At 48.9% G+C, this 11,937-nt stretch overlaps 1 protein-coding gene across 2 annotated transcripts; it reads right to left on the bottom strand.

The window, feature by feature from the left end:
- Positions 1-7,548: 7,548 nt before the first annotated feature.
- On the bottom strand, positions 7,549-10,575 carry LOC123069510 (WRKY transcription factor 6). 2 transcript variants are annotated; one of them, XM_044492390.1, is made up of 6 exons: positions 10,149-10,573; positions 9,918-10,019; positions 9,612-9,785; positions 9,191-9,517; positions 8,967-9,080; positions 7,549-8,553 (listed from the first exon to the last, which is right to left on the bottom strand). In XM_044492390.1, exons 1-6 carry the CDS (start codon positions 10,455-10,457, stop codon positions 7,849-7,851), a joined length of 1,731 nt encoding a protein of 576 aa, XP_044348325.1. In that variant the 5' UTR covers positions 10,458-10,573; the 3' UTR covers positions 7,549-7,848. The 2 variants fall into 2 exon arrangements, with proteins under 2 accessions (XP_044348325.1, XP_044348324.1); XM_044492389.1 differs by having other exon boundaries at positions 9,918-10,575.
- Between the last annotated feature and the right edge of the window lie 1,362 nt (positions 10,576-11,937).

Genomic DNA, 11,937 nt, shown 5'->3' with positions numbered 1-11,937 from the left:
AGATACCGCTCACTGACTTTTGTGACATATATCTGATTCCCTCTAACGGGAGATTAAGAGAGCCTAGACCAGGAGGGTTTGAGGACTTCCTTCTCACTTTGACAGTGGAAGAGGAAAGAGGCGTGTCGAAAGCCAGTAGTTTCCTTCTATGCATTACTTTACTTTATTCATCGCAAAGTGTTTAACTGCTAGGGCGAAGTCAGTTCACTCAGTGCCCCCGACCTCGCCATTTTATGCTGTGCACTACACAATTATCACACCTTTAGCCTAGGGGCCATTATTGCACGTCGCTTGCAACTTAAGAGAACTAAGGGCAAGATACATGGTGGTATTTATGCCACTAGCTTAGTGAGTCACTTTAATATTCAGATACGCCAGCATGATTATCCTTTGTCCCGAGTTTATCTAGATCACCAAGCAATGGAACACCACCAGTTTATCGACGCTGCTGAATCTTTTCATAACATCCGCTACAACTTAGTATTCAGCAAGATTACCCATGATATTATCCCATCGCATGCACCTGCTTTGTTTGATTCTATTGCCAGGAACGGATACATGATCATGCCAGCGGACATTGTGGCCTACCGGAACGCACAGGCAGCGGTAGAGCATGAGCCCCGGGAGTGGGAACCTCAGGTGCCGCCGCCCCAACATTTTCACATGGGACCGGATGACTACTTCGGTTGGTAACTACCAACCTAGGCCAAAAGCCCAAGCTTGGGGGAGTACGTATTTCCACCGACATTACATTCATGTTCACACAATTCGTTCCAATTGTCGGTGCCCATTCTTTTTCATTGTATTATCCATGCTAGAATTATTTTCTCGCTTTCTTCTCGTGTGTTTGAAAAACTTTGAGAAAACCCCAAAATATTTCTTGCTTCTTTTCGGTTTTTCTTTCTAGTTTTAATTAGTTGTAATATTAAAAGGAACCCCAAAAAGATTTCTTGATTCTTCTTTTGCTTGTTGGGAGCTCTCCCATGTAAATAGTTTTTCTCGTTTTTGTTTATTTTCCTTCTTTAATTTGCTTCTCCAAGAAAAACTAAAAACTCCAAAAATATTTCAGTGTGTTTCTCTGAAATTCTTTTCTTTTTATTTGAGTCGTACCAAGGAGAAGACCACTATGAACATTTTGAGTGACTCCCGTATGCATTATTGTTTATCTAAAAAGAGCCCAGATTAGCTTGTCTTCTCCTTTTGAATAAAATGTTTGCAGATTCCAGCTTAGTGCATGACATTCTTGCACTATTATTATTTTCATATCATTCGGCCATGCAAGTGAAAGGCAATAATGACGATATTTGATGAAGTGACTGTGGCAGAGAGAAGCGAACTCAACTTATTTATGTTTTTTGTAAATATGTTTAACCCAGTATCCATGATTCAGCATATTATGATCAAATATATTTGCAATGAAAATTAGAGATTATAGTTGATGATGCCATGCTTAAGTAGCTAGGAGTGGATAATGATTTATCTTGGATGTCAACATGCATTAAAATGATTGTGATGTACTATGATGCTCCTCTAAATGTTTCAAGTGGCTTGAATTGGCACATGTTCACACATGTAGTTGAATCAAAACCAACATAGCCTCTACGATATTTATGTTCATGGTGTTCATATCCTACTCATGCTAGTATTCAATGCTGATTATGCATAACGCATGTTCATGACCGTTTTCGCTATCTAGCTGGCCGCTTCTCAACCTATTTGCTAGCCTTCACCTGTACTAAGCAGAGATACTGCTTGTGCATCAAAATCCTTAAACCAAATTATTCCAGATGAGTCCACTATATCTACCTATATGCGGTATTACCCTGTCGCTCCAAGTAAATTTGCATGTGCCACCTCTAATATTTCAAGTGAACTTCTGTTTTGTGTGCCTGGACCGCTCATGGAGCGATAGGGGGTAGTCAGTACCTTCGGTGCTAAGCAGGTTATTCTCATGATGAGTGTTTATTCACCCTTCCTTGCACGCAAGGGGCCGGTAATAGGGATTCCCAGTGCCGAAACCAAAAATTGCAAATAATTAAACAAAACTCCCCAAAAATTGTTGTTGGTATGGATGGTACCCGTGGATTCGGCTAGCTGTGGAGTGTGTTTGTTGGTGGAGGAGGATTAGACATTTACTTTTACTGCATGGGAATCGCCGCTAATGTGTTTAGCATGGAAGATATTGATAACTCTTGGTCGTAACGTTGACAGGAAGGGTGCATCTCCCAAAATTATTTTTATCTTCGATTTAAACTTTGAACTCTGGCACCTCTATGAATCCCTGCTTCCCTGTGTGAAGGGACTATTTATTTACTTTTATGTTGAGTCATCACCTTCTCAAACAAGCACCAGACCTGAGAGCACTATTGTCATCCTCATGCATTGTGTATAGTTAATGTTCAATGCATCACGACTGGATCTTTTCTACCATGAATTACAATGTTTAGTCGTTGCTTGAACTTTGGAGGTGCTCTTCATATATGTTTTGCGGTCCCAGAAAGGGATAGCGAGATACCACTGTTATCATATTATATCATGATTATTTTGACAAAGTGTTGGCATTTGAGATATTTTATTATTGCTCGCTAGTTGATTATGCCATTAATATGAGTTAATATAATTTTTAAGGGTTATTGTAGATATGGTTAGTCATGAGCTTTGCTGAAAACCCGGTTGCTACTTAAGCATATATATGTAAACAAGAACAAAAAAGTGAAGGAAATATGCCCTAGAGGCAATAATAAAGTTGTTATGTTATATTTCCTTATATCATGATAAGTCTTTATTATTCATGCTAGAGTTTTATTAACCGGAAACTTGATATATGTGTGAATACATAGACAAAGCACCGTGTCCCTAGTAAGCCTCTACTAGACTAGCTCGTTAATAAAAGATGGTTAAGTTTCCTACCCATCGACATGTGTTGTCATTTGATGAACGGGATCACATCATTAGGAGAATGATGTGATGGACAAGACCCATCCGTTATCTTAGCATTATGATCGTTCAGTTTTATTGCTATTGCTTTCTTCATGTCAAATACATATTCCTTCGACTATGAGATTATGCAACTCCCGGATACCGCAGGAATACCTTGTGTGCAATCAAACGTCACAACATAACTGGATGATTATAAAGATGCTCTACATGTATCTCCAAAGGTGTTTGTTGAGTTGGCATAGATCGAGATTAGGATTCGTCACTCCGAGTATCGGAGAGGTATTCCTGGGCCCTCACGGTAATACACATCACAAGCTTGCAAGCAAAGGACTAAGGAGTTAGTCATGAGGTGATGTATTACGGAACGACTAAAGAGACTTGCCGGTAACGAGATTGAACTAGGTATGAAGATATCGACGATCGAATCTCGGGCAAGTAACATACCGATGGACAAAGGGAATTACGTATGTTGTCATAAGGTTCAACCGATAAAGATCTTCATTGAATATGTGGGAACCAATATGAGCATCCATGTTCCGCTATTGGTTATTGACCAGAGAGGTGTCTCGGTCATGTCTACATAGTTCTCGAACCCATAGGGTCCGCACGCTTAACGTGCGATGACGATAGTTATGTGATTTGGTGATCGAATGTTGTTTGGAGTCCCGGATGAGATCACGGACATGATGAGGAGTCTCGAAATGGTGGATAGGTAAAAATTGATATATATAGGACGATGGTATTCGGACACCAAAGTGTTCCGGAGGGTACTGGGTACATATAGGGTCATCGAAAGGGGTTCCGGGCACCCCCCCCCTCCTCCTCCCGGCAAAGATATGGGCTTAATGGGCCAAGGGAGGGACAGACCAGCCCACAAGGGGCTGGTGCGCCCCTCCACCAGGCCGGCCAGCCCTAGGGAAAGGAAAGGGGGGGAGGGAAAGTCCCTCCTTCCTTCCCCTCCTCAAGGGAGAAAGGAAGGGGGGCACCTCCGCCTTCCTTCTCCTGGCGCCTATACATGGAAGGGGGGCGAACCAGGGCAGGAGCCCAAGTGGGATTCGGCCCCACTTAAGGCGCCCCTTGGCCTCTTCCCTCTTCCTTCCACCTATATATATGAGGAGGGGGGCGCCTAGCGCACACAAGATCAATTGTTAGCCGTGTGTGGTGCCCCCCTCCACCGTTTACACCCTCGGTCATATTTTCGTAGTGTTTAGGCGAAGCCATGCAAGGTCACTTCACCATCACCGTCACCACGCTGTCGTGCTGACGGAACTCATCTACAACCTCGACGACTTTCTGGATCAAGAAGGTAAGGGACGTCATCGAGCTGAACGTGTGCAGAACTCGGAGGTGTCATACGCTCGGTACTCGATCGGTGGATCGTGAAGAAAGTTTGACTACATCAACCACGTTGTGAAACGCTTCCGCTTACGGTCTATGAGGGTACGTAGACACGCTCTCCCCCTTGTTGCTATACACCTCTTAGATAGATCTTGTGTGAGCATAGGAATTTTTTTGAAATTGCATGCTATATTTCCCAACAAAAAGTTCGTAGAAGTTTTTCTTTCACACTTTCAGTTTGTCCACTGAATTGCTTGGACAAGCAATGGGTTAAGCTTGAGGGAGTAGATGCGTCTCTGTCGTATCTACTTTTTCTAACGCTTTTGCTCTTGTTTTGGACTCTAATTTGCATGATTGAATGAAACTAACCTGGACTGACGTTGTTTTCAGCAGAACTACCATGATGTTGTTTTTGTGCAGAAACAAAAGTTCTCAGAATTGGACGAAACTTTTTTGGAGATTTATTTCAGAATAGATAAAAAATACTGGAACCCAGAACCACCGGAGGGCGAGTCCTGGCTGCTCATGAGATACCAGGGCGCGCCACCCCCCAAGCGCGCGTTGGTGGGTGGTGGGGCCCTCGGGGCTCCGCTGACCCTCATTCCAACTCTATAAAATCCTATTTTTGGAGAAAAAATAGGAGAGGAAGTTTCATCGCGTTTCAAGATACGGAGCTGCCGCTACCTCCTGTTCCTCATCGGGAGGCCAGATCTGGAGTCCGCTCCGGGCTCCGGAGAGGGAAATCTTCGGTCTTCGTCATCACCAACCCTCCTTCATCAGCAATTCCATTATGCTCCCCACCGGGTCTGAGTAGTTTCTTTGTAGGCTCGCGGGTCGGTGAGGAGTTGGATGAGGTTCATCATGTAATCGAGTTAGTTTTGTTAGGGCTTGATCCCTAATATCCACTATGTTCTGAGATTGATGTTGCTATGACTTTGCCATGCTTAATGCTTGTCACTAGGGCCTGACTGCCATGATTTCAGATCTGAACCATTTATGTTTTGACCATTATATCTATGTTCTTGATCCGATCTTCCTAAGCATATGCACCTGCTATGTGTTACGATCCATAAACCCAATGTGACAGTAATTGGGATACTTTCCGGTGATGGCCGTAGTTTAAGGAGTTCATATATTCATTATGTGCTAATGTTTTGTTCCGGTTCTCTATTAAAAGGAGACATCAATATCCCTTAGTTTCCTTATGGACCCCGCTGCCACGGGAAGGTAGGACAAAAGATGTCATGCAAGTTCTTCTCCATAAGCACGTATGACTATTTACGAAATACATGCCTATATTATATTTATGAACTAGAGCTAGTTCTGTCCTAAGTTATGACTATTATATGATGAATATCATCCAACGAATTCACCGATCCAATGCCTACGAGTTATCCACATATTGTTTTTGCTAAGTTACTATTGCTATTGTTACTGTTCCAACTATTGCTACTGTTACTACTGCTATCAAATTATCATATTACCGTGCTACTGATCACTTTGCTACAGATATTTAATCTCCAGTTATGGTTGAATTGACAACTTAACTGCTAATACTTGCAAATATTCTTTGGCTTCCCTTGCGTCGAATCTATAAATTTGGGTTGAATACTCTACCCCTCAAAACTGTTATGATGTCCTATACTTGTGGGTTATCACAACCGCCGGCGACTCCATCCCGTTCAGCGCGTACATGGTTGACGGGAGAGCAAGCCTCCGAAACCCCGCCTCTCCGGATCCCGTACATGAGAGGGGCGATTAGGTTTTTGGGGAGCGGCTACGCGACAGCTCGCCTCCGATCAACTACTTCCTCTTCGTCCACGTCCGCTGCATTGTTACCATGTCCACCGACGCCGAAAAACTTGAAACCGACAAGAAGGCCGCCGAGGACGCCGCTGGTGCTACCGCCGCCGTCGCGGCTTCTGCCTGGCCTACCGGAGGATATAACTCATTTTATCTCGCTCCTGTTTATTTCTGTGTTATCCGTACTAGCATTATGTATAGACGTGTCTACTTTTTGCGTAGAACGTGCTTGTTTAGATCGTAATCAGTATGTCGTTAATTGTCAATGCCATAATCATGAAAAATTGTATATTTACTCAGCAGAAACATTGTCTCAATTATGTTTGCACGGCTCACAACACTATTTGTTGGTTGCAAGGAGGGCCCCATTCATTCATGATATTGTATTAGCAGCCTGTTGGTATGGAATAATACTCCATGATTACCCGAAAAAATAATGTACATGCGAATGCCTTCTCGTGAAAGCACGTAGAATATCCAAACCAAGCTACCTCGGAGACTTCCTCTCCACGACTCGCGCGAAAGACGCCTCAGAGTTATAAGGGCCCCTCGTGCACATCTCGTATTTTGGCGAAAAATCTCGTAGACCCCGCCGTAAAGTCCGACCGCAAGCGCGCGAGCAAGCAAAGCCAAAGCCGAAGCCGGTGGACGGTGGTGACCGTCCCAGAGACGGCTGGCGGCAGCAAGACGAGGCCACAGCTGCGCGCGAGACCCCACCCGTTTACGTGCTGCGTATGGGGACCAGGTCAACACCTCCAACTGTCCCGTACGTAATCGCCTCCCCCGATACCGATACCGCCGCGGGCCCCACTTGAAAACGCCCCATGCCTCCAAGTCCACAGACGACGCGACGCCGACGACGACGAGACACCAAAGCTCCGTGCCGTGCCAGATCCACGCCGAGGGTCCCCATGATTTCTCCCCTTCCGGGTGCCACATTTTCCCCGTGCCGCCTCGCGTCGCACCATGAGTTTCCCTCCCTGCGCTGCGCCCATGCCCACGACGCCCAGCTACGCGCCAGGCAGGCAAACCCACACCAGCTTAACTGAGACTGCGAGTCCTTGGAGTGCTCCCCATGCAGAGCTTCCCGTACATGTTCAAATTTCATTCAAACTAAAAAGTTTAGGTACGTGCAACGTTGCAGGCATCAAGCATGTGATGTACTATTCAAATGGGGACGAACTGACCAACAGTACAGCAGGCGTGTTACGTGGCGGGCCCCGGCCTGCTGACTTGGTCTACGCGGGACCGATGACGAGATCACATTCACATCCGAGCGAGCCGGCTGGGCAGCGACTTGTATGAAAATGCCAACGAGAAGAAGGTAAAACAAGCCAAGACAAGAGAGCCGGAAAGGGGAGAGGGGGTGGAAAAAAATGTCAAGATGTGAACAAACACGTAGATGAGCATCCGGTAGGCTGTCCTTGTTCTTTACCCCCACATTTCTTCTGCTTTGACTAGCATAGATATATCTCTGAGGCGCCATTATTTTACTTATTACTGTAGTTATAATTATTACAGTGAAATATCAACAGCTGCGGGCGATGAAAAAGAACTAAGGGGAAGGAATGAACTAATACAACTTTGTTTTTTTGCCGCCGCAAAATCACGAAAGAAAAAGGGTGATCGTATATAATGCTTGGTATCAAAACCAAAGAAACGTCTCGAGAAGCTAATCCTGACCAAAGAAGAATGGAACACCATCCGTGTATAACTTGCAACCTAGCTATCTGGCTTCTCAACTCTTTCCGAACTTGACGAAGCCGTTCATTGAGTCTCGCTGTTGGTGTTGTTGCTCGTCGTGTTGTTACTGGTCGTCGTCACGTTGTTGTTACTGGTGTTATTATTGCTGTTGTTCGCGTTGCTGTTGCCGGCGGCGTGCTGGCCGGCCATGATCGACGAGATGGCCGCCGCGAGCGCCACGGTGAAGTTTGGGTCCGCGGTGATCGCAGCCGCCGCTGCGCTGACGGTGTCTGACAGCTGGCCTGGCAGGCCCATCGGCGGCCTAGGCTGCGCGAACTGCCCGGCGTCCACCGAGTCGGAGGACATCTGCAGCCCAGAGAACTTGGACTGGTTGTACAGCATGTGCGGCGGCATCGCGAAGGCCGGGGCCATCCCACCGCCGGGCATCGGAACATGGAACTGCCCCGGTGCATGCGGTCGGGCGACGTTTAGCGGCATGGCGTTGGGCGCCCCGGGCGGGGCGTGGGTGAGGTCGAGCGTGACCGTCGGGAACGGCGCGGACGCCGAGATGGTGGCCATGCTGGACGAGCACGGAAGCACGGTGCGCGCGAGGAAGTTGGAGCTCATGAGCCCCGCGCCGTCGGCGCTGGGCATGGAGCCGGAGAGCAGCATGGACGCAGCGGCCGACGTGGTAGACGCCATGGCCATGGCGGCCGGCGGGAGCGGGTGGTTGTGCGTGCCCTCGTACGTGGTGATGAGGATGGTCCGGTCCTCGGCGCATCGTTGCACCTGTTAGTCAATGGCATCACGCATAAAGAAAAAAGTTAGACCAATCATACACCCCGTCCCCGATACGCTACTTCCGGACGTACACCTTTGACCAAGAAGCGAGCCAGTCGTGGCTAGTTAGTTAGGACTTAGGGCATGTACAATGGTTGATAAGATAGTCTTATTTTAAGTCTTGCATGTGATTTAGAGATGGTAAATTTTTTTGTCTACAATGGGTCATATCTTAGCCTTATCTTCAATAACTAGTAATTCCTAAAATTGTGGTGAGACATATTGTGCTAAGAGATCACCTCTTGTCTTCTCTTAAATAAGAGAAGACAAGTCTATTCTTATGAGTTCTCTTTCCTCCACCTCATCATCTATCCTACATGGCATTGCTAAGATAAAACCATTGTACATGCCTTTAGGAGTACCTGCTTGCGCACCGGGCAGCCGGTGGCCATGGTGCACCGGTAGTAGGCGCGTGGGCAAGGGTTTCCCTTGGCCATCTTCTGACCGTACTTCCTCCATTGGCATCCATCGGCGATCTGCACCCATGCACGTACGGTAAGGTCAGCACGATTCATACACAAGGACTAGTCAAGATTGCAAGTGCAAAAACTAGGAAATGATCAAGAAGAACAAGAAGCAGGCTCACAATCGGGGCTTCGGATCGGGCGCGAACGGAGACACGGGCCTTCCTCATGGTGGCCTCCTGCGCTTGCTGGTCGTGGCCCTTCGCCGCCGCCCCCAGCTGCTGCTGCTGCTGCTGGCTCATCCCGCGTCCGGGCAACCACCCCGCGGTGGACGGGCCGTCAGGGTTTTCGCCGCGCTCAGGGTCCTCGTTTCCGTTGGACGACGACCGCCGCGGGCTCCCGACCTCCGTGGACGAGTTGGAGGGCTCTTCCGCCACGTCAGCGCTGGCTCCCGACGGGCCCAGACCCAGGAACTGCCTCGGCACGATGGCACTCTCGTTCTTGCCATCCTAATAAAAACGGAAAAAGAGGAATTGATTGAGTAAATTTCTTGGCCAAGTCAACTAGTGATCCCTAGCTAGGTTAGAGGAGTAAGAATAGTACCTCGTGGGTCGGAGGTTGTTGCGGCTGGACCGGAGGCATCTGGGTCCTTTGCTGCATGAGCGCGACGAGATGCATCTGCAGCGCATGGTAGCTGTTGTTGACCTGGGTCAACATCCCTCGCAGCCGCTGGTTCTCCTCGTTCATGCGGCTCAGCTCGGCCTGTATCACCGCCAGCTGCAGGACGCGACACGCGTAAGTTAATACCGATCGAGTCAAACACCACCGGCCAGATCCACCATGTTCGCCGTCGACAACGCTAATCGACGAGACCGAGATTGTATGGACAGATCATGGATAACTACGTACCTCGCCGGTGTTCCTGCCGTTCCTGTCTTGGTCGGCCCGGGACGCTCCGTCGTCGTCGACCACCATGGACCGGTCGCTCCTCGTGTTGTTCCCGGGAAGGAGCTGCAGGATCGAAAGGTAAGTATTAGATCGCCGTACATATATATATATAGAAAAACAAGCAGTGCCGGCTGCCAAGTCTTGCCATTTAACAAGGAAGAAGAATGGGTGAAGAAGCGGTGACGGACGTACGTTAATGGTGAGGTCCTCCTTCTTGATGGCGAGTCCGGCGGCGGAGGCTTGATCCTTGTGGTCCTCCGCGTCGGCCCCGGCCGAAGCCCGGCTCTTCTTCATGTTCTTCTTCTCGTCGGAGAAGAAGTCAACCTCGATGGACCTCCTCCCCCTGCCGCCGCCGCCACCGCCTCCGCCGTCGTCCGCCTCCATGCTCCTATGGAACGGCGCCGGCGATAGCAAGTTCAAGAAGCCGAGCTGCCGCGGCGAGGCGTCCAGGGCTAGCAGTCCTCCTCCTCCTCCGCCACCACCGAGGTGGCCCTTGTCCATGCAAATCGAGAGCCTCCTTGGAGAAGAGAGAGACGCCTTGGTAGCCGAGGGGAGAGGGAGAGAGAAAGAAACGTGTCGTAGAGACCGAAAGAGGGAGGAGTCTGAAGTCTCTCCCCGGTAGGACGGGGCGCGTATAAAAAAGGGCGAGCTGGCTGGGAGGCCCAGATCTGACATCAGGCGCTGCGTCAGTGCGGGGGCCCACGTGGCGCGGCAGGAGTGGCGGGAGGGACGACGACCCGATCCCGGGCCCACGAGGACCGGATCGCCCTTTCCGGCGAGGCGGAGACGGACGGCAGCTGGCTGGGCTTTGGCTCCATGTTATTTTCGTGCTTGTCTGCGCTTTTCCTCCCCGGCTTGCAACTTTTCTCCACGGATCAGAAGCCCGGCTCGTTAAGAAATCGGGAAATTTATGGGCGGGGCGACAGGGACGTGCCCCGTGCAACGCAAAGCGCTCCTTTTTCCGGTCTGCAATGGCGACTTCGCCTGTCGGTCCAACGATTTTCAACATCGCGTTGTTGATACCGCGGGCCGCCGTCGCCGGCTCCTATAAGTAACACGCATATTTTCGCAAGATGGAAAATGTTTACTAGGGGTAGCGTTTTAACCAACATTTGCTACCAGGCCAGCTGCTAGCTACTAGGGCTAGTATAGTATGGTCTATCAAACCTGCGTGGCGCCAGATCTCACCGCCGATCGATCGATGACTCGCCATTTGTATATTCCTGCAAAAAAAAAAAAACTACTATGTGTATGGGTTTGTTGTGCACAAATATGGGGCCTCTTCTCTTTGGTTTGTTGAGCAATTCTCTTTTGCTATTGAGAAAGAATATTGAGGTCAGCACGTACTGCACGAGGAATGGAGTTTTTCCACGGTCAGAAGGTTCCTCCCATTAGATTACTCGCCCCAACAAAATGGAAAAACGGTACGGAGCAGGTCAGGTCTAGACTAAAACTACTACTAGTACTAGTCAGAAACGAGCTGGTGCCGATCCTGAGGCTGCCCTGCCTGATTGATCGGCACGGGGTCGCGAGTCCACACGCACAGCAGACTCGGATCTCCCCCGTTTTCTTAATCGCCTCTCGAGATCTTTATGGCCTGCCTAGCTAATCTTCTTTCTTAATGAGATTTAATTTTGAATAATCGTTTCGCTCCAGGTTCGAGGAAGGTTAGCCGGAGGGGAGTCAATGGGCGCAGGGACCGGTTCCACGAAACCCACGCTCCCGATTGGGCCCGGCCCCCTCCACGTGGACAAGACGTCAACGCCCTTGACCTGCCCGGTCCCACTGGCAGGGCTTGACGAGTGGTACTTCACTTCCTTTTCCTCCTTTTTGGGCGTCTTTTTCGGATAAGAGCGGAACAGTGCTGCTAGCTCGCTGTCTGGTTTGCATCAAAACATGGCCAATTCGAAGCCAAGTCTGGGATTGGCAGGATGTAGGCATCTCGCCTTTTGGAAGAAACTGTGTGTGTTGTGGGAACGGT

Source organism: Triticum aestivum, chromosome 3B, assembly GCF_018294505.1.
Source record: "Triticum aestivum cultivar Chinese Spring chromosome 3B, IWGSC CS RefSeq v2.1, whole genome shotgun sequence".
Classification (NCBI taxonomy): domain Eukaryota; kingdom Viridiplantae; phylum Streptophyta; class Magnoliopsida; order Poales; family Poaceae; genus Triticum; species Triticum aestivum.
The sequence above is the reverse complement of the archived record's forward strand: the minus strand, read 5'-3'. Positions and strand labels throughout refer to the sequence as shown.

Coding starts and splice junctions, on each gene's coding strand:
- LOC123069510 (XM_044492389.1), bottom strand. CDS start 10,457: ATGGACAAGGGCCACCTCGGTGGTGGCGGAGGAGGAGGAGGACTGCTA. Junction 9,518..9,611: donor AACAACCTCCGACCCACGAG/GTACTATTCTTA, acceptor CGTTTTTATTAG/GATGGCAAGAACGAGAGTGC. Junction 8,554..8,966: donor GCTGCCCGGTGCGCAAGCAG/GTACTCCTAAAG, acceptor ATTGACTAACAG/GTGCAACGATGCGCCGAGGA.